The sequence below is a fragment of the Schistocerca piceifrons genome, chromosome 4, assembly GCF_021461385.2.
Source record: "Schistocerca piceifrons isolate TAMUIC-IGC-003096 chromosome 4, iqSchPice1.1, whole genome shotgun sequence".
In the NCBI taxonomy this organism is placed as follows: domain Eukaryota; kingdom Metazoa; phylum Arthropoda; class Insecta; order Orthoptera; family Acrididae; genus Schistocerca; species Schistocerca piceifrons.
Window position 1 is genome coordinate 753800402 of NC_060141.1, and position 22383 is coordinate 753822784.

General features: G+C 40.2%; 1 protein-coding gene across 1 annotated transcript in view; it reads right to left on the minus strand.

Annotated features, from left to right (window-relative positions):
* LOC124796150 (SCY1-like protein 2) overlaps window positions 1-22383 on the minus strand; it is a 404810-nt gene that overhangs the window by 171859 nt on the left and 210568 nt on the right. The window contains exon 7 of the mRNA XM_047260241.1: window positions 18622-18871. Within this exon, the coding sequence (XP_047116197.1) occupies window positions 18622-18871 (250 nt within the window). The remainder of the gene's footprint in view (window positions 1-18621; window positions 18872-22383) is intronic.

Consider the following 22383-nt stretch of genomic DNA (forward strand, 5'->3'; position numbering starts at 1 on the left):
TTCGGTGATCTGACGGGAACTAGTGTTACCACTGCTACAAGGCCGTTTTAGTTACCAAAATAAAACGCAAAACGAATGATTGTCCGCTAGGAACACTAATTAGTTGGAGGCTTGCAAATGTTCTCTTACAATGCGACGTAACTGATAGCCTTCTTATCCTAACAGCTACTGTTCTTAAGTGAAATGCGAAAGATTATGTTCCACTAGTGCCAGCGAAATAGCTGAGCTTGAACCCTATTACAGTCAGTTAATTAGCACTGAAATGTTTCGAGCAGAAGGGGAGACTTGGAAGTGATAAAACATTGGAACTCAAATTTAAATTTATAACGTTGTAGCAGTTTTGTATAGTGATGAAACAAAGGATTGTTGTAAGCGCATACTGTCTCCTAGCTACAATATTTCCAAACAATTTAAACTGCGCGAACAGTTGCCTGATGCAATTAATGACATAAAATGCAAGATATAGGGTGTTTCAAATAAGGCGTTTTTCTCTTCAGCTTGTAATAAGATAAGTGAAACGGAAGTTTTTTTAGATCGATAAATAGAGGAAACGTTACTCTTTCTCCTGACTTAAGAACCAAGCTTACTTTGTTATTTTCCAGAGGTATCGCAAAGATTTATTATTTTTTAAAATAGGATATTATTTTCATCGTGTAATTGACGTACTGAAACCCACTGTGTACAAATCTAGTTAAATTAAATTTCTGTCAGTTTTAGTTAGGAAGCTGAAAACGTTGAAAGTGTTGTACACAACTGGCTGTGCTCAGATTTGTGTTCTGGTTCCTAAACTCCGAGGTGTTCGAATCAGTAGCCAGTTTTCCTGAATGCAACGAGATGGAAAGTTACAGGTGTCACGGAGCGAGAAGCTTCCTCGATGTGCTGTTTGAAGTCATATTCGGTTATAATGTATGCCTATAGTCTACGCTGCCATATGCAAGGCAGATCGCAATGCAAAAACAAACGAGGTTCGGTCTGACACGTACGCTGACGCAGAGTAGTAAATGTGGCACACAAGCGTCCCGCGAGTACGGCTGCGTGCCAGCAGACCGTTCATCTGAACACTGACGTTTATAAGCAGCGTATTACATCCAACCCTAAAACTTTCAACATTTCTAGCTTCCTAACAAAAACTGTTACAAATGTAATTTAAATTGATCTGTAACAGTTGTACTAAATACATCACCTACATGATAGCGAAAATAATGTTATATTTAAAAAATGTAACTCGCTGCGATAACTATCTACAAAATAACTAAAGAAACTACGTTTATAAGTCCAGAAAAAGAGGAAAGTTTCTTATGTCTACCAGTAGAAGAACTCACAGTAACTAGAAATCCCCAGTTGTGCTGTTCAGTTCTGCTCTCGTTGTCTTGTATGTCACAGAGGAAAACGCCTTATTTCACACATCCTGTATGAAGCTTAACAGTCAAATGCACCGACTATAATTAGCGTTTCTACATGCAGTCCGAAATGTCACTAAACAATGTGATAAACTTGAACAATATACAATATACAGGGTGTTAAAAAAGGTACGGCCAAACTTTCAGGAAACATTCCTCACAGACAAAGAAAGAAAATATGTGGACATGTGTCCGGAAACGCTTACTTTCCATGTTAGAGCTCGTTTTATTACTTCTCTTCAAATCACATTAATCATGGAATGGAAACACACAGCAACAGACCGTACCAAGGTGACTTCAAACACTTTGTTACAGGAAATGTTCAAAATGTCGTCCGTTAGCGAGGATACATGCATCCACCCTCCGTCGCATGGAATCCCTGATGCGCTGATGCAGACCGGGAGAATGGCGTATTGTATCACAGCCGTCCACAATACGAGCACGAAGAGTCTCTACATTTGGTACCGAGTTCGCGTAGACAAGAGCTTTCAAATGCCCCCATAAATGAAAGTCAAGAGGGTTGAGGTCAGGAGAGCGTGGAGGCCATGGAATTGGTCCGCCTCTACCAATCCATCGGTCACCGAATCTGTTGTTGAGAAGCGTACGAACACTTCGAATGAAATGTGCAGGAGCTCCATCGTGCATGAACCACATGTTGTGTCGTACTTGTAAAGGCACATGTTCTAGCAGCACAGGTAGAGTATCCCGTATGAAATCATGATAACGTGCTCCATTGAGCTTAGGTGGAAGAACATGGTGCCCAATCAAGACATCACCAACAATGCGCGCCCAAACGTTCACAGAAAATCTGTGTTGATGACGTGATTGCACAATTGCGTGCGGATTCCCGTCGGCCCACACATGTTGATTGTGAAAATTTACAATTTGATCACGTTGGAATGAAGCCTCATCCGTAAAGAGAACATTTGCACTGAAATGAGGATTGACACATTGTTGGATGAACCATTCGCAGAAGTGTACCCGTGGAGGCCAATCAGCTGCTGATAGTGCCTGCACACGCTCTACATGGTACGGAAACAACTGGTTCTCCCGTAGCACCCTCCATACAGTGACGTGGTCAACATTACCTTATACAGCAGCGACTTCCCTGACGCTGACATTAGGGTTATCGTCAACTGCACGAAGAATTGCCTCGTCCATGCAGGTGTCCTCGTCGTTCTAGGTCTTCCCCAGTCGCGAGTCATAGGCTGGAATGTTCCGTGCTCCCTAAGACGCCGATCAATTGCTTCGAACGTCTTCCTGTCGGGACACCTTCGTTCTGGAAATCTGTCTCGATACAAACGTACAGCGCCACGGCTAGTGCCCCGTGCTAATCCATACATCAAATGGGCATCTGCCAACTCCGCATTTGTAAACATTGCACTGACTGCAAAACCACGTTCTTGATGAACACTAACCTGTTGATGCTACGTACTGATGTGCTTGATGCTAGTACTGTAGAGCAATGAGTCGCATGTCAACACAAGCACCGAAGTCAACATTACCTTTCTTCAATTGGGCCAACTGGCGGTGAATCGAGGAAGTACAGTACATACTGACGAAACTAAAATGAGCTCTAACATGGAAATTAAGCGTTTCCGGACACATGTCGACATAACATCTTTTCTTTATTTGTGTGTGAGGAATGTTTCCTGAAAGTTTGGCCGTACCTTTTTGTAACGCCCTGTATATACTTCAATTGCGATGAAAATACGCCTATGAACTCTGACTTCGCTATGATATGGTTCCCGTTGTGAATGCCTCGGTAGGTCACATATGGCGAAACAAAACAGAACAGTCAAGAAACGCAAATAAAAGAAAGGGCATGCTGTCACTGAGAAGTATACGTTCAGTTTTAGTTTTAAGGCAAATCTGATTATGCGACGAAAGGAGCAGAAATCTATAATCTATACTACTATAAAAAGACAAGCCGATGTTTAACGATGTTACCAAAAATATCGAAAAGTTCTTGACCGATTTACTTCAAATTTTTACGCAACGCAAATAAAAATTCGGATGGACGTAGGCTGTACATTCTGTTAAACAACAACGATTAGGTTTTCTATTAAAACGGTCTGCGAGACAGAAAATGTTTTGCCATACTGTGCTGGGAAGACGTGCGGTTTCGTTTTCTTTCTGGCAGTCAGTTTTAACTACGATAGGAACAGGGCATTTAAACCACTGGACTAATTGTCTGTCCCATATGTACTCTTTCTTCTTATATTTCATTTTAACCAATAATTGTATACGCAACTGTGTGCTGTTTTGTTTTCTTCCTCGCAGTCAACATCAAAGGAAAAGTGAAAAGTTGTACTTATGGTTTATCGGCTTATGATTAGAATACTAGTGAGGAATCTGAATCATCCAAAATTTTGTAATCCTATCCGTTTGCAGATTAAAAGTATGCGAAATACTGTCTTTGAATCTACTACTCCCACCGGTACATCCATTTATTTTAAGCTATTTCACTTCCCAGTCGAGGCTTCTTGGGTCTAACAATAAACAATGCTCAAGGTCAGCGAGAGGGGTGGGAGGGGGGGGGGGAGAAGAAAAGGATCAGAGAGGGGGAGGGCGGAATGGACATTGAGAGGGGAGAGGAGGAGACGAACACACACACACACACAGAAAGAGAGAGAGAGAGAGAGAGGGAAGAAAGAGATCAGGACCTATATCCATTGCCGGGTCCACTAGTCTGAAATAAAATCAGTACAGCGCAGTCTGGGGGAGTCAGCTGAGTCAGGCAACGATAAGTCTATCCGTCGGAGACTTGAATTGTTGCTACGAAGAGTGGCAGCAATGTTGGTTGTGTACAGACCCTCGAGGGGACTGTCTGGTAACGACTACGTGTTATTGCACGGTTTCGAGACTTTATGGGTTTTAAATATAATCCGAAAAATCGTGATGTGGTACAACAGCTGAATCCTACTCCTTACTAGTATCGGTTAGACAAGAAACCACTACCAGACATTTACATCCAGCTTCCGACCCGCCCTAGCTAAGCAGGTGTGGCACCAACCATCTACGGCCGGACGACATGTCTGGCGCAGCGGTTATAAATTGTACAAACAAAGCTTCCTCGTGAATCAGTCAACGAAACAGTAAACCCCCTATTCTTTCGAGAATCGAACAACCATGTATAAAAAAGATTAAAACGTCTCATTACTTTACAAATGAGTTAGTGTGTTAAATCTTTGTCGTTAAGCATGTAAACGAGAAATTTTTTTGGAATTATGTTTTTAGTTTGTCGGAAGACGTTAAGTGTTCCCTTTGTGAAACTCTGGATCAATGTAGTCATGGCAATTCGCACCGCATTGTAAGAAAAAGCTTGTTTTTATGCATCTTAATTTTTCAGATACATTCAGTGGCATACGTGAATACTGTCTGCAAAATCTGATGCGAACAGAGTTCGTACTAAAGAAGTAATACCTGAATTTATCCATGTTATATGGAATGGTTTGAGGACTGCGACTGTTGAATTTATGAAATAATTTCTACCGCTTCAGTCAGTTGTTACTAACGTATTCCGGCGGCATGTTGCCATCGTCAGGCGCATTGAAGTTACATGTTCCTTACGTTACTTGGAAGTGTGATCAGGTTCATTTGCTGTGTGTGCCAGTGAGGTTGTGCTTCGAAATACTATATACTGTCCTGTACACATTATATATATAAATATATATATATATATATATATATATATATATATATATATTCTTGGAAACTTAGTTGTCTGGCACACATAGCAATGTAACAAATACATTACAGCTTAACGCTTTCACAGTGAGATGTTTACATGATTCCAAAAAGTTTATCACCAAGATAAAGTAGTTTCCATTGCTAAGAAAGTAATATGCAGTGAATATGAATCTTTTTCTAGTTAAATGCATTTATGTCTTGGGTCATATTAGATACTATGATTACTTCGTAATGCCTATTATTTATTATTAAAGAAAATGTTCTTTCAATAAAATAACCATTCAGTATTGGAGAAGTTTTTGAAGAAATTAATACTGTTGTTTTCTAGTTTATCATTTAGTAACATAGTATCACGTACTGTGCCATAGAGGAAAATTTTTAATTCTTCAAATAAGTCCATTTGATGTCCCCTATGCAATAGATGAAGGCTTTCATGAAACAGGTGGCCAATGTCCTTTATATGGGTGGCTTTTGCTGACTTATTGTAATTGTTTAAGTGGTAAGCATTTATATGTTCATTGTATATTTTCTGGAAGTCTCCCAAGTTCGGTCTACGTACAGAACTTTGTGTGTAGTACGTACCATTTTATAAATGCCTGATTCTGTGTGTGTGTGTGTTAATGTTGAGTCTCAGTGTATGTTGCAGTTAGTTATGTGTTGTGAAGGCATTGTTAATCTTGTAGTCTGCAAATGTTTGCTATTTTGTAGGGGCCTTTGCTTGTGGATGATATGCAAGCAGTGGGTTTCTTTTTCATTTTCTGTGGGGCAGTTGGTTTATTATTGTTTGTCTTTACTGTTTGAGGTTGTCAAATAAGTGTGTCATCGTAGCCATTTGCTGCACCTATTTGTTTCATTGTGCTGAGTTCAAGAAGCTCACATATTTATCCATTGCTATATTTCTCTGTTAATTAGTGCTCTTTATGAAGCACATTTGTGTGTCTCAGGGTGGCAAAGTGAGCTGTGTATTGTGGTGTCTGCTGTTGCAGTTTTTCTGTTAAATTTGAAGGAATTTGATGTTACCATTGTCTTCATATTCCACAATGAATTTTATATTTTGGCCCTGTTTATCGAGTGCATTGGGTACGTTGTTAATATCATTTGCGTCAGAATCACTATATGTGGTAATGTGTTACTACATTTTAAGCTAGAAAAGTAACAAAATTAATATCTTCAAAAACTTCTCTAATGTTGAATGCTGGTTTTATTGAAAAAAGATTGTCTTTAATAATAAGAAATTGTCTTTACCTAGTAATCAAATTACCTAATACGTGCCATGACATAAATGCATCTAGATAGAAAAGATTTCGTCTTTACTGCGTAAGCTGTGACGTGTTCGGCATTGCTCTCAATGCGCCACACAACCAAGTTTCCTGGAAAAATATAAGTAAATGCACTAATGAAATGGTCTAAACATGAAAATCACTTAATGTACACACTGAAATATAAGCATCTTTCTGTACAGGATTGTATTTCGATACATAACCTCACTGGTACACACAGCAAATGAACCTAGCTATCGCTTCAGATTAACGTAATGTACATGTAGCTGGAATTCACCTGATTACGAGAGCAAGCTGCTGATACAAGTCACACTAAATAAATATTAGCAAAAATTGACCGAAGCACTCTTAATTATTTAATAAAACAAGGAATAAAATAAAACGTTATGCCAGAGCCGAAGTCAGACGGCACGAACAGCAAAAATATACTAAGCGACAAACTTTTTCCGTTTCATCATTTTGTTGGAATTTTCAGCGAGAAATGTCTTCATAAAAGTTTGAAACTATGTTTAAAGCTTGTTGGAAGTCTCGAAGTGCTCTCACTCCCAAATACTGGAAGGATATAGTAGGAGTAATTTGTTTGTAGACATGTAAGCAATTTGTAACCGTAATAGTTGTTCTACTGTGTTAAAACTGTAACACAAGATGATACCTCAGAATGAGTAGATTATGACAGCATACAAAATTTTTAGACTCGATAAGTAACTATATGAAGTACTATACATCACTTTTTTTTGCCTCTTTAACACTTGATACAGCCAGTTTGGACTCTGAGCAACGAACTATGAACCATGAACCAGGTTTGCTATTTAGTAATACAGTATAGCGAAAACCGTATAAAATCCCTACGCCAGCGACCTAGCAGCTGTAGTGTCAAAATTGCGTGGTGAAGTTAAACGTTGCAGTTTCTGTTGGTAGCACCGAGCACCGATTACGTCAGCATTTTCCCCCACACTTTTCCATTAACCGCGAGGACCATTGTTGTCATTTAGATTTTTGTCCATTAGTTTCACCTCCTGTTTCTAAAAAATGCCAATTTGAAGAAATAGTTTAATAGTTGCTTTAAAAATTGTTTTTCAACGCAACTGGTTTACTATTTGTTTACATCGGACACCTTGTTCTCCCATTCACACCGCCAACCCCCTCCAGTGTAATCGGACTTTGTAATATTAGTAATTTTCGCCTCACAAACATTAATATACGCTCAATAGTAAACGCCTGATGGCCTAAAGTTATCGAAAAATTGTAAAGTAAAAGAAATGAATCATCGCATAGCAGCGACAGAATCTATTATTCTTTATCTTTGCCGTTCTTGCGCGGTGCCAGTAAATCTCTATGTACATGTATCGATTAATGGTATAAAAAAAGAATTCTGTTGTTTCAAGACAAATGAGGCTTTTGGCGCCTCACCTTTTACTGTTTGTGTTCCATGAGAGGCGGACGCAGACTTGCTGCGTTCCACAACTGTATTTTATATTTGATGTGAAAATATTGAGTGAATATGCTAATTGTTATTTTTTTTCAATCACAAAAGATGTAGTTTCTTGTAACTGATATCGAACAGACAGAATCAAGAGGACATTTTGACTGTTATGTATAAAGTATTTAACCACAATGGTCATCTATTGTAATTTAATATGAAAAGGTACGTAGCATTAAAAAAAAAACGTGTGTTAAAGATAAGTGTGCTTATTTTCGTAAATTAACCTTGATGATTCCATCTCCTTATTTAACTGAATGATAATTATTTTTGTGTTACTTCATCAGAAATTACGATCACGCTGATGGGCCGAACGCAGCATGAGGCAGAAGGAACATTATCGTTTTCCTATTATTTCTGAACCAACTTTTTCGTGTAGTGTTGCATTTCTTTTAAAGTCTATAAATCTTCTGGTCCCTTAGCGTTGATCCGGGTATGACTACATCGCGACTATAAAAATGCACAGAAATGATAATGTTTCTTCCGAGCGATCTCAAATATATATATATATCAATATGCTGCTCTTATTCAGGTATTTAATGGTCAACGTATGTTATTATAATAGTGTAATAAATCCCTGATTCTGTTGCCAAGTGGCCCACCAAAATATTCACTTTTTCGACATTAAAAAAAAAAGTAACAATTCTTTTTATTTTTGTCCCCCAAGAGCAACGCTACACTTGGCGCCCGAACAGGGACTTGATCAAAAAATCATTTCATGTATGTGTTTAAAAAATTTTCTTTGCTTGTTCTAATAACTGTTTCATTTTTTCATGTGGATGCAATTCAACCGAGAAAGAGAAGTGGGAAAACCTTTTAATTAATTCAGAAGAACGATTGATGAAATTACCAAAAAACGCGAGTATCCAGCTGTATCATTATCAAGACAGCCATAGTAAGTCAAATTTTTATACGCAGTAGCCAAGCTTTCGTAGTGACGTAGCATCTTTCGAGTTGATCAGAACGTAAACCTGTCTTTCCTTGCCTTGAAACAGCTTTATTTCAATTTGTCCATAATCCATTCCTATGTAGTTAAATTCAGTGAAAGTGTACCATTGTTGTCAGTGCATAAAAAAATACGATATGGCGGATAACTACGCTCACAACCGGTAAAACGTGTGATATTTCATTTGTTTGTAATTAGTAGGAACCATCTTGTCTTCTTGGCGTAAATGAACGTCAGTTGTTACACAGAGATAAAATTTTATCTTAGGTCCCAGTAAGCCATAGCACTACGTCACAGACAAACGACTGACGGCAGTGACAAACAATATCTGTAGCATTTTGACGTTTGACAAATAATTCATGAACATGGCTGACGGTAAACAGCGGACACAAACAAAACCAGACGACAGCGGTGATGCGAATGGACCTCACTATCCATTACGATCACGCGCGATAGGTACACGAGCGGAGGCAGAAGCAGCCTCGACCGAAGTTTTAGAAGCTGGTCCTAGTGTGCAAACTATTCCCGCTTTTGAAAAAAATGACTTGGCTGCAATGATCGAAGCAATAATGGAACGCAAGTTCGAAAGTCAAAGACAGAGAGAGGCGCAAAGACAGGAACGTGAAAAGCAGGAAAAATTAGATGAAAAGGCCCGCGAAGAAAAAGAGAAGGCCGAAAGACGGCATAATAAAAATCAGGTCCTTACAAATCTGTGCAACTCAGTAAAAGAAGACATAAATTCAGTAAAAACAGAAATAAATTCGGTAAAAACAGACATAAATTCAGTAAAAACAGATCTGCAAACGGAGATAAATGACCTAAATACACGGTTAAATTCGGTAAAGGCCGAACTAAAGGCAGACATAACAGCTGATTTAAATACCCTGTTGGGTAATGTCCAAAGCCAAATCAGCAGTCAGATCACGATCATGAGGCTAGAAATTGACACACAAGTAGAGTCAAAAATAGAGGATATTTCAAAACGGTTAGATGAAAAAATCGAAGCAGCCAAGGGGGAGATAAATTCAAAAGTGATAGAATATCAAAAACAAGCTGCGACCTTAAAAGAAGATTATACTGCAATCTCTGATGAGGTCAAAGGAGTTAAAACCGCAGTAGACACGATCGAGAATGTTGTTGATGATCTTTCGAAACAGATTGAGACTCTTAATGTAGAGGACCAAATAAAGAATACTGTTAAGGCACATGCTGAAGCATTGTCTGATCACTACCAAGAGTGGATTAAAAACAAAGACGGATTCATAGAAAACAAGGTCAAGAACGAACTCAGGGAAACTGTCAAAAACATGACCTTTGAAATATTGGCAGCCCCTGGAAAAACAGGAGACACGGTGATGTCAGAATTAGGCCAGATAAGACGAGCGTTAGCTCAAGATTTACCTGAATGGCGTCAACAGATAGTTGATGAAGTTCGTACACTAAAATGTCAAGTTGAAAATTCCCCACCTCCCGTGTCAGGAAACTGGAATAATTCACCACGAAGTAATGAACAACAGCAGGTACATTACCGTTCACCATTTGTTAACGCTCAAACTCATAGTTCTATAGAAGCACAAGTTAACCAGAGTACCAGCCCACCCACTTTTGTCAGTTTGATGCAGGAGGAAAGCGTGATCAAACATCGTATTTTTCCGACCTTTCACCCACAGAAAAGAGAAATTCATCCTATAGTGTTCCTCCGAAATTTTTCAGGAATTTTCCCGAGTAGCTGGAGTGACCGCCAGCGAATTCAATTTGTTAGTGGATTTATCGTAGGCGATGCTGCCTTATGGGGAACCGAAATGGTCGACTCTTGTAAAAGTTACAAAGAGTTTGAACAGATGTTTTTAGCTAAATTCTGGAGTTCTGGTGTGCAGCAGCGCCTGAGAAAAGAGGTTTACAACGCCGAAGTGTTTAACAGTAAGCGCGGTAGTTTGAGAAGATATTTTGAAAAGTATTTAGCGAAAATCAAGTTCTGGGATTCGCCGATCACCGCCAAAGACGTTATTATGATTCTAAAAACTAAGCTACCGATTGCGATCAGAGAAAAGTTAGTAAACGTGTCTGAGGACGATACGGACACTTTCCTATCTGTGTTAGACTCGTTAGATCTGATTTACGAGGACGCTAGAGTTGATGTTGGCAACGCCCACTTCAGTGCAGGCGGCCAGCACAATACAGAATACGCAGGCAACAATGGTGGCCGAGCGAAAGCGCGTCACAGCGACAGCCAGTACCAACCCCACAACGGTTTCAAAAATAAACACACTACGTACTCCAACAGCAAATACAAAAATAAGTACAATAACGGCCAGAGATACAATCCAATATATAATTCGTCACCACCTCAGTACGAAAATACACATTATAGCACACAGCCCCAGCAATATGGAAACACGCAACCGATCAACGGTAATTATCAAAACGATCAGTCTTACGATTCAAATCGTCAGTGGAAAAGAAATAAATGGCATAATCAAGGTGGAGACCAATGTACACCTTTCAGTAACGGTTACAATCAACACAAGCCACAGCAAAATACCTTTCAGCCACAAAATATACACTTCACGCAACAAGCGAACGGACCTTCGGGAACTCTGAAGCCTAAACGCCCGCATAATACGCAAATTTATTATGCGCAAGCGAATACGCCAGGACAACAAGATCCGTTTCCAACCGAGTTCATACCGCAAAACCAACACCAGTTCCAGACGGAAGAAACATTAAGAAATATAAATCAGCAGGAAAGTAAGCGTCGAGCGGAAAATTAAAAGCAGCACCTTTGAGCCTCCTAGAGGATGCTGCAGGTTTGAATGGGGGCACCCTGTCCTTTAGTCCACATGAAATTAAAGCAATTAGGTATGACAAAGAGACAAACTTACGGGATGATCTAGTAGCAGACACTGAGACGAAAGACAATGATGACGTATGGGACGAACAAGTTCAAGCTTCCATAAGGGTATCAATTGCCAACATACCTGTAACAGCTATTGTAGATACAGGAGCTAATATAAATGTCTTATCTTTATGTTTATTTAAGCAAATATCCTCTGTATGCAAAGTTTTATCACTTCCAATTCAAGGTTGCACCATATCGGGAGCAATTGGTCCACTAACACAACGTGTAAATCTTCAGACTCAGCTTCAAATCCAGATAGAGTCTATTTCAGTAACGTGCATTTTTCTTATTGTTAAAAACCTATCAGTGCCATGTATCCTGAGTATGGAATTCTTGAGGCAGACGAAAGCTAAAATTGACATCGAGTGTGGAATCTGTACTCTAGTAGCGAGCCAGCAACAAGTAACTGTAAATTTGTTAAGAAGTAAGGTGAAGACAAACTTTGGGGTGCTTCAAACAGCAGTACGGCCATGGACTAAAAGACAACAGTACAGTCAGACAGAAGACATGACAGATCTTGAAAGTGTTAATGACGATGAGTATAAAGACCTAATTCCCGGTCAGAATGAATTATACGGTAAAGCTAGTGAGTCCATTGAATTATCCAAACAACAGAAGAATGAGCTTTACAATTTGTTAACAGATTACGTTCAAGTATTTTCTAAGAAACCTGGACTAATAAAAGGCTTTGAATATCGAATGGATGTCCTGCCCCATTCAACCTACTGTAGAATAAGCTATTCCATTCCATATGCGAGACGCGAAGCTGTCAAGTGTGAGATCAAGAAAATGTTACGCTGGAATGTGATAGAAGTATCTCATTCACCTTATTCGAGTCCTTTATTGTCTGTGCTAAAATCAGATGGTAGCGTAAGGCTAGTCCTAGATGCAAGATTAATCAATAAAATTATAGTACCCATAAGAACGAGACCAGAGGCTCTTGAAGAGCATCTGCAGAAGTTTCTTGGAGTTAGTTATTAGTCAGGACTCACTTTAAACCATCCCTTTTGTTAAAGAAGAATCGTAAGTGGCAACACATTTATGAAGGTCCCTTTGTGATAATGAGGAAACCACACATTGGTAGCTATTTGTTATCTGACCCTGCCACGAATAAAATCAAAGGATTGTTCCACCATCAAGATTTAAGAAAATTTTATAACGCCAGGAATTAAGTTAATTTAAGCTGTAAGAAAATTCTAAGGTATTGGAGATCAGGATTAACCAATGAGTAACAAGAACGGATCTGAACTGACTACGGACGTTAGCCGGTGCTAAAAGGAAACCTTATGTATTAAAACAACGCGTCTGGAAAATAAAATACAGAATAAGTTGCAGCAAGTATTTACATGAATAATCTTTATGTAAACAGGAGGACATGTCCTAGAGGCGATTTTCAATTTTAGTTATAAGTTAGTATGTAAGGAAAATGATGTACTCGAGAGGTATTAATTAGCCCCGAGGTACTAAAATGAGGAAAGAGGAAGGAGCGAATAATGCACTTCTCTCGCTAAATAGTAATTTGAGAATGAGCAGGAAGGAGCGAATAATGCACTTCTCTCCCTAAATAGTAATATGAAAATGATGATTATATGTGCTTAGTATTAGTAAGTGAAATTTAATCTAGGACAAATTAATGGCCTGTTTTAAAAGGAAATACTTAAACGTCCAGACAAAAGAGGTGACATAAATAAGGCACCACCTGTTAGCGTAAAACAGTCGGTAGATTTAACTTGTAAATTCCAGCACAATGCTGTGCCAGCGATAAAATAACATCTCTTTGAAGTGAACAGATACCTAGGATTAAGCATGAACAGATTGATGACGCAGTGCAATTGTTCTAAAAAGGCCTGACGTTAACCTTAAGTAAAAGCGTGATGGAATAAAAAGGAAGTTTATTGTATAACGCAAAGTAAGATGAGTCCAGACTATAAACAAGCTGAGTCAAAGAAGATATGAGTAACATGGTTTATTATGCCAACTTCACGGTACTATTGAGCATTAGCGATACTGCAAATTCACAAGCTAGCAGCACATATAATAAGGATCTCGCCCAAGCTTCACAGGTAGCGACAGCAGCAAACAACAACACTCTAGTGAGAGGCTTATATATACAAATGATAATTAATACCCAAATGCGTAATGCATAAACTTGACTTAGTCTAAGAAATGAGCAAAGAGTAGTAAGCAAGCTGCAGCAAGATACATATTAGATATACATGCTTGAAGTGATAGATTTTATTTTAAGTGTGCACTGCAATATTTATTGTTTTCTCTGTGATTATGTGATTATTGAATCCCTTTCCTAAGTGCAAATCCTTTAAGATCCTTGATCCTATCCACTCCTCAGGATCAACTTGTAGAGATGCACGTGTGCTTAGGAAGTGAGGCACTACATATAAAAATGAGTAGGTTCGCGACGCGCATATTGCTTTTGTAATGCGCAAGGTAAATTAAATTTTCGACCTGGTTGAGGAGTAATTTAGATTCTGTCGACGATCCGCGAGTAGACCCGCTTTTCCCACCTTTCTTTTTTCGACTGTTTGTATTTCTACACGAAACTCAGAGGCGGAATTGCTATTTTCAAATCTGTCCTCGAACTTTCTTTAAAGTACAAGCACATACGAGAAAAACTTTTGACATAAATGAAGCTCCCCTCACAAGTCACTAAATAAGACGAGCACTAAAAAAAAATGTATTGGTCCTACAAAATGAATAAGCAAGCGTGATAAAGATTACTATGAATGAAATTAATTTGTAAAGGAGATTGGAATGGAGTTGGTCAAAGAAAAAGTACTTAAATAAAAAAAAAAAGACTAATTAAGAAACAATTGTTTTGATTCAAAGTGGTCAATTAGATTATTTCTCGATTTAAATGAACTCTTGTAAATATTAGTATGTAAATCAACTTGTGAACACCGTGTGATGTTATGACGCGAGAATTTCTGTTAATACACCGTTCACGCAGACGCTCACCACAGTGCAAGTGAAGTTTTAAAGTTCGACGATTGTCAGTGGCAGTATTCTACTGCACCATATGTGTGAACAATTTCGTTGATGTGTGCAGTGTGTAATAATCAGTGTCATTCCACACATGCAGTTGCAGCGGTAGCTACCACTTACCTGTGAATCCGTAACTGGATAGTGGACAGGAAGTGATGTGAGGCAGTTTCGGTGGCAGAAGCTCCCTCCAGCAATCTAAAAAGCACAAAGCCACGATCCGCCGAACAAAAGCGACGCACGGCACCTCAAGCGCGAAATCAACGCTCTGCAAGAAAGCTCCGGTCACGTGCGCGCGCACAGACTGAATTTCAAGATTGCTCGCAACAGTGGAGGCGGACAGCCACCACGTGACGAAATAATGTAAACGTTCAACCGACAACACAGTTGCTGTGCGCTACATTCTGTAGCAAAAACATTCACACCCAGTACTGAAAACATTTTGTATGTATCATAAACCTTCCGAGAGACTCTAAAATAGAGAAGTTAACGTAATTATTATAATGACTGATTGTACACAGAGACAAGTCACAAGGTCACCTCTGAACACTGTTGAAATGTAAACTTTAACGAACGGTCACGATACGAATGAAAATAAGCACACGAAAATACGTCAAAGGATCCGATCCTTCCTATATCCCATCCCACATGTATATAAAATTAGTTTTGTAAGCTATTCTAATATAAGATATTTTATCTGTTTCATATGTGAAATAATTCGGAGAGCCACACTCGAGCCCTGAAAGTGAAAGAAATGGACTTCCTTGTCGAAGCCATCACCAGTGGCCGCTCTACAATCCAAGTCTATCATAAATAGTGTATGTGCGACGAAAATAAATGTATAATTAAGTGCGACGACGGACAAGGCAATCAATCGACAAGACGATGACAATGTAATGAATACTGTCAAAACAGAAAGTTGTGTACCAGTTGTGATAGTCAAATTACTTTTGCAACGATGAAAAATGAAGTGTGACTCTATTTCCTTATAAATTTTGTAAATATGTGTACTTATAGCCTTAATTTTAAGAATCACCAAGAAAGACTGAATCCATGCAAACACTGATAGAAAACAGAACAAATTCACAATGATCCACCGTCAGTAATTACAAATTGAAACGTTAATTCTTTTATTATGGAATGAATATGAAATGAGACTTTTAATAACCTGTATGTTACATCCGAAAATTACAAATATTCCAATGTGCATGAGGATGAAAGTAATACCTTCGGTATTCCTTCCCTCCTCATGGGAGGCAGTGTAATATTAGTAATTTTCGCCTCACAAACATTAATATACGCTCAATAGTAAACGCCTGATGGCCTAAAGTTATCGAAAAATTGTAAAGTAAAAGAAATGAATCATCGCATAGCAGCGACAGAATCTATTATTCTTTATCTTTGCCGTTCTTGCGCGGTGCCAGTAAATCTCTATGTACATGTATCGATTAATGGTATAAAAAAAGAATTCTGTTGTTTCAAGACAAATGAGGCTTTTGGCGCCTCACCTTTTACTGTTTGTGTTCCATGAGAGGCGGACGCAGACTTGCTGCGTTCCACAACTGTATTTTATATTTGATGTGAAAATATTGAGTGAATATGCTAATTGTTATTTTTTTTCAATCACAAAAGATGTAGTTTCTTGTAACTGATATCGAACAGACAGAATCAAGAGGACATTTTGACTGTTATGTATAAAGTATTTAACCACAATGGTCATCTATTGTAATTTAATATGAAAAGGTACGTAGCATTAAAAAAAAAACGTGTGTTAAAGATAAGTGTGCTTATTTTCGTAAATTAACCTTGATGATTCCATCTCCTTATTTAACTGAATGATAATTATTTTTGTGTTACTTCATCAGAAATTACGATCACGCTGATGGGCCGAACGCAGCATGAGGCAGAAGGAACATTATCGTTTTCCTATTATTTCTGAACCAACTTTTTCGTGTAGTGTTGCATTTCTTTTAAAGTCTATAAATCTTCTGGTCCCTTAGCGTTGATCCGGGTATGACTACATCGCGACTATAAAAATGCACAGAAATGATAATGTTTCTTCCGAGCGATCTCAAATATATATATATATCAATATGCTGCTCTTATTCAGGTATTTAATGGTCAACGTATGTTATTATAATAGTGTAATAAATCCCTGATTCTGTTGCCAAGTGGCCCACCAAAATATTCACTTTTTCGACATTAAAAAAAAAAGTAACAATTCTTTTTATTTTTGTCCCCCAAGAGCAACGCTACAACTTCTTTGTACCACCTTTACTTGCTTGAGACACTCATAAAGAAAGACGGGACGCAATGAAAACCCACACTGAACGTGAAATTATATTCTACTACAATGTGAAAAGAACAGCTTCAAATATTTATCGAAAATTGTGTAAAAATGTAATATAATATAAAGATATCGGCTCTCGATATAGCCGTTTCGCTATCGATATATCGGTGTATCGGTGAAAAGTATCTCCGAGATATACCGTTACATTTAGGAAATGGCATTAGGATATCGATATATCGGTGTATCTGTGAAAAGTATGTCCGACACATACCGTGACATTTAGGAAAAGGCATCGATATATCGATACTTCATCCACAGCCGCACTCGCCTCATTGAGGCGATCCCCTGCAGCGTGCGGCTGTGACATGGAGGTAAGAATAGAGGGAGACGCCGTGACGTCACAGCTGCGAAGCCATGTGAAGCCGAGGGTAGCCATCTCAATCCGACCAAAACATTGCTGCTGTAAGCTTGTGTGCATAGGCTTGTCGCTCGCTTTTGGAAGGATTTTGCGCTATTATGGTGACTTGTGTGGTGTTCGGATGTACGAATCGTTCTGATTGTAATGCGAAATCGAAGGGAATAACATTTCATGTGTAAGTTGTCTCGTTAAGTGTGATTTTACAACTTCATTGTGAATGAACGTGTGCTATATCGGTACTTGTACTATAGCGTGTTTTTCTCCTGTATGATTTTAGATTTCCTAAAAATGAAAGTCGGAAAGCTCTGTGAGAGAATGCCGTGAGGAGGAAGAATTGGCGTGCGTCTAAATGGAGCACTATATGTTCTCAGCATTTCCGAGAAGAGGACATAGACCGAACTTCCCTTTCAACAGTAAGGCTTCGAGAAAATGCTGTACCATCAGTTTCCCCTACACACCCAAAACATTTACAAAAGGTATGTTAATTCAAAGAATTAAATTCTGAGTTTTCAAGTTCACGTTTCAGTATAATACGTGCGTATCGTCGATAATCAAAGTGTTGAGTAACTCACTTTGTCTTCATCATGTACCAAATTAAAAGCTAACACTACATTAACTGGCGCAAAGTATAGGCCTAAACAGGACACTGTGTAGATTTGCCATTCTATGTACCGTATTTCAGTAAATATTGGTGGTATTGAACAGTGTTTCCCAGTAGTGTAACGTAACTGAAACGTCCCAGTGCGTATTACAAACAAGATGTATTTATGGGGCTTTGGAGGGAGGGTATAGCTAACTTAGTTTTCAGTTTCTATTATTTAGTTTGTGATACACGTTTATTACTGAATTAACGAAATTGTATCGTTTACGTTGAAGACTAGCTATTCGTAATATTACATTAAAAACTATTTTTAATGAGAAGAAACGCGGAATTTCGCCTTTACGAGATTTTTATTGTAAACAAAAACTTTGAAACAACCGATCTGATGACGTTACATGCTTACATGGTGCAATTAGCGACTGTAATACACGCAGCGCTATAGCACACTGGCAATGTTTTGGTCAGAGTGTCACGGCAGCGAGCCACGCCCCCATGGCTTCAAAACGTAGTACGGCTGGGATACGTAGCGCCATCTCCCCTTATTCTTACCTCCATGGGCTGTGCGGTTGCGGCGCGCGACAAGATGGCGGCGGCTAGTCGGCTGCTCGTCTACTCACTGACGACGCGGATGGTGATCTCGGGGTCGGCGAGGCGTACGTCCCAGAGCAGCGGCAGCACCTCGTCGATGATCTGCGACTTGTCCAGCTTGTCCAGCGTCTTCTCGATGCAGCTGAGCACGTTCATCACGAGCTTGAGGTCGGCCGTGTTCTTCTCGTAGACGGCCTTGGTCTTGGGCAGCACCATGCGCCGCACCGCCGTCTCGTCCAGGTACTCGGACACGTTCGTCACCGCCACCAGCGCCGCGCTCTGCACACACACACACACACACAAACGTACATACGTATACACAGGTGTCGTGTGCACCAGTCACCACGGAAGTCACACGCGCCAATGGCCCAAAGCGAACCGCAGTCGTGAAATGAGAGTGTAGTCCATGGAAAGGTTGCAGAACGAGGTACGAATTCATCATAAAACGTTTAGCATACAAAATTCCAAAGTCGAAGACACATATTTCAAGCAAAATTAACAAAACGTCCTCCACAACCAGAAAACAGTCAATACAGCATACGGTTACCCTGTACCACTACTTGTCACGTCCTTACCCGTTCTACTCGCAAATACAGGGTTATTACAAATGATTGAAGCGATTTCACAGCTCTACAATAACTTTATTATTTGAGATATTTTCCCAATGCTTTGCACACACATACAAAAACTTAAAAAGTTTTTTTAGGCATTCACAAATGTTCGATATGTGCCCCTTTAGTGATTCGGCAGACATCAAGCCGATAATCAAGTTCCTCCCACACTCGGCGCAGCGTGTCCCCATCAATGAGTTCGAAAGCATCGTTGATGCGAGCTCGCAGTTCTGGCACGTTTCTTGGTAGAGGAGGTTTAAACACTGAATCTTTCACATAACCCCACAGAAAGAAATCGCATGGGGTTAAGTCGGGAGAGCGTGGAGGCCATGACATGAATTGCTGATCATGATCTCCACCACGACCGATCCATCGGTTTTCCAATCTTCTGTTTAAGAAATGCCGAACATCATGATGGAAGTGCGGTGGAGCACCATCCTGTTGAAAGATGAAGTCGGCGCTGTCGGTCTACAGTTGTGGCATGAGCCAATTTTCCAGCATGTCCAGACACACGTGTCCTGTAACGTTTTTTTCGCAGAAGAAAAAGGGGCCGTAAACTTTAAACCGTGAGATTGCACAAAACACGTTAACTTTTGGTGAAATGCGAATTTGCTGCACGAATGCGTGAGCATTCTATACCGCCCAGATTCGCACATTGTGTCTGTTCACGTCACCATTAAGAAAAAATGTTGCTTCATCACTGAAAACAAGTTTCGCACTGAACGTATCCTCTTCCATGAGCTGTTGCAACCGCGCCGAAAATTCAAAGCGTTTGACTTTGTCATCGGGTATCAGGGCTTGTAGCAATTGTAAACGGTAAGGCTTCTGCTTTAGCCTTTTCCGTAAGATTTTCCAAACCGTCGGCTGTGGTACGTTTAGCTCCTTGCTAGCTTTATTCGTCGACTTCCGCGGGCTATGCGTGAAACTTGCCCGCACGCGTTCAACCGTTTCTTCGCTCACTGCAGACCGACCCGTTGATTTCCCCGTACAGAGGCATCCAGAAGCTTTAAACTGCGCATACCATCGCCGAATGGAGTTAGCAGTTGGTGGATCTTTGTTGAACTTTGTCCTGAAGTGTCGTTGCACTGTTATGACTGACTGATGTGAGTGCATTTCAAGCACGACATACGCTTTCTCGGCTCCTGTCGCCATTTTGTCTCACTGCGCTCTCGAGCGCTCTGGCGGCAGAAACCTGAAGTGCGGCTTCAGCCGAACAAAACTTTATGAGTTTTTCTACGTATCTGTAGTGTGTCGTGACCATAAGTCAATGAATGGAGCTACAGTGAATTTATGAAATCGCTTCAATCATTTGTAATAGCCCTGTAGAGCGAGGGGAAAACGACTGTCTGTATGCCTTCGTATGAGCCCTAATTTCTCGTGTCTTATCTTCATGGTCCTTACGCGCATTGTATGTTGGCGGCAGTAGAATCGTTCGGCAGTCAGCTTCAAATGCAGGATCCTTAAATTTTCTCAGTAGTGTTTCTCGAAAGGAACTTCGCCTTCCCTCCAGGCACTCCTATTTGAGTTCCTGAAGCATCTCCGTAGCACTTACGTGTTGTTCGAACCTGCCGGTAACAAATGTAGCACCTTGCCTCTGAATTGCTTCGATGTCTTCCTACAATCCGACTTGGTACAGATCCCAAACACTGGAGCAGTGACTGACGCCCAAACAACAGGGAAGTGACATGCATCGAGACTAGAAAATGTGGATTTGAAAAAAAAAAAAAAAGTACTCAAGTATAGCTCGCACCAGAGTCCTACATGCGGTCTCCTTTACAGGTCTACAACTTTTTCCCAAAATTCTCCCAATAACCGGTCGAACATTCGCCTTCTCTTCCACAGTTCTCACATATTGCTGGACACTAGTAATACTATATCCGAACATTACAGGTTTGCTCTTCCTACTCATTCTCATTAACTTACATTTTCCACAGTCAGGGCTAGCTGGCATTCATCACATCGACTGGACATTTTGTGTAAGCCGTTTTGTATCTTCCTGAAGTCACGCGACTTCGACACCTTAGCGTACACCACGGCACCATCAGCGAACAACCGCAGATTGTGCCCAACCTACCAGCCAAATCATTTATGTGTATACAGAACAGCAGCGGTCTTTGTATATAAAGAACAACAGCGGCGCTATCACACTTCCCTGGGGCACTCCTGACGATACCCTTGTCTCTGATGAACACTCAAAATCGAGGACAACATACTGGGTTCTATTATTTAAGGTCTTCGAGCCACTCACATATCTGTGAACTTATTTCATGCAGCTTCCTGCAATACCATAATGCGACTGTGTTGAAATCGCTGGAATTGTGCAACAGGAGTACGTACTCGTCGTCGGGACATGGTTGTACCATAGAATGAGTGCGGCAGACACTGTTCACCTCTAAACTCACCACAGTCACTGCCTGCGTGCTGCGTGGTTAAAACAGAGGGGCGCAGACGGGCCTCTTGAGCGCCATCTGATCGCCAGTGAGCATGACAAATGAATCACCAAAACTACAGCCCCTCAGTCAGCAGACATTGCTCCCCTGCGCCATTGCACAGCCCTTGAGGGTGTTGTACTGCTTTTTGCGGCATGCACACAAAGACAGGCAAACCAACTTACATCATCCTGGCAGGACCTCGCTTTGCATACTACACTATTCGCCATTACAATTGCTGCACCAAGAAGAAATGCAGATAATAAGCTGGTATTCATTGGACAAATGTATTATACTAGAACTGACGTGTGATTACATTTTCACGCAGTTTGGGTGCATAGATCCTGAGACATCAGTACCCAGAGCAACCACCTCTGGCTGTAATAATGGCCTTGATACGTCTGGGCATTGAGTCAAACAGAGCTCGGATGGCGTGTACAGGTACAGCTGCCCATGCACTCATCAAGAGTAGTGACTGGCGTATAGTGACGAGCCAGTTGCTCGGCAACCATTGACCAGACGTTTTCAATTGGTGAGAGATCTGGAGAATGTGCTGGCCAGGGCAGCAGTCGAACATTTTCTGTATCCAGAAAGGCCCGTTCAGGACCTGCAGCATGCGATGGTTCATTATCCTGCTGAAATATAAGGTTTCGCAGGGATCGAATGAGGGGTAGAGCCACGGGTCGTAACACATCTGAAATGTAACGTCCACTGTTCAAAGTGTAATCAGTCCGAACAACTGGTGACCGAG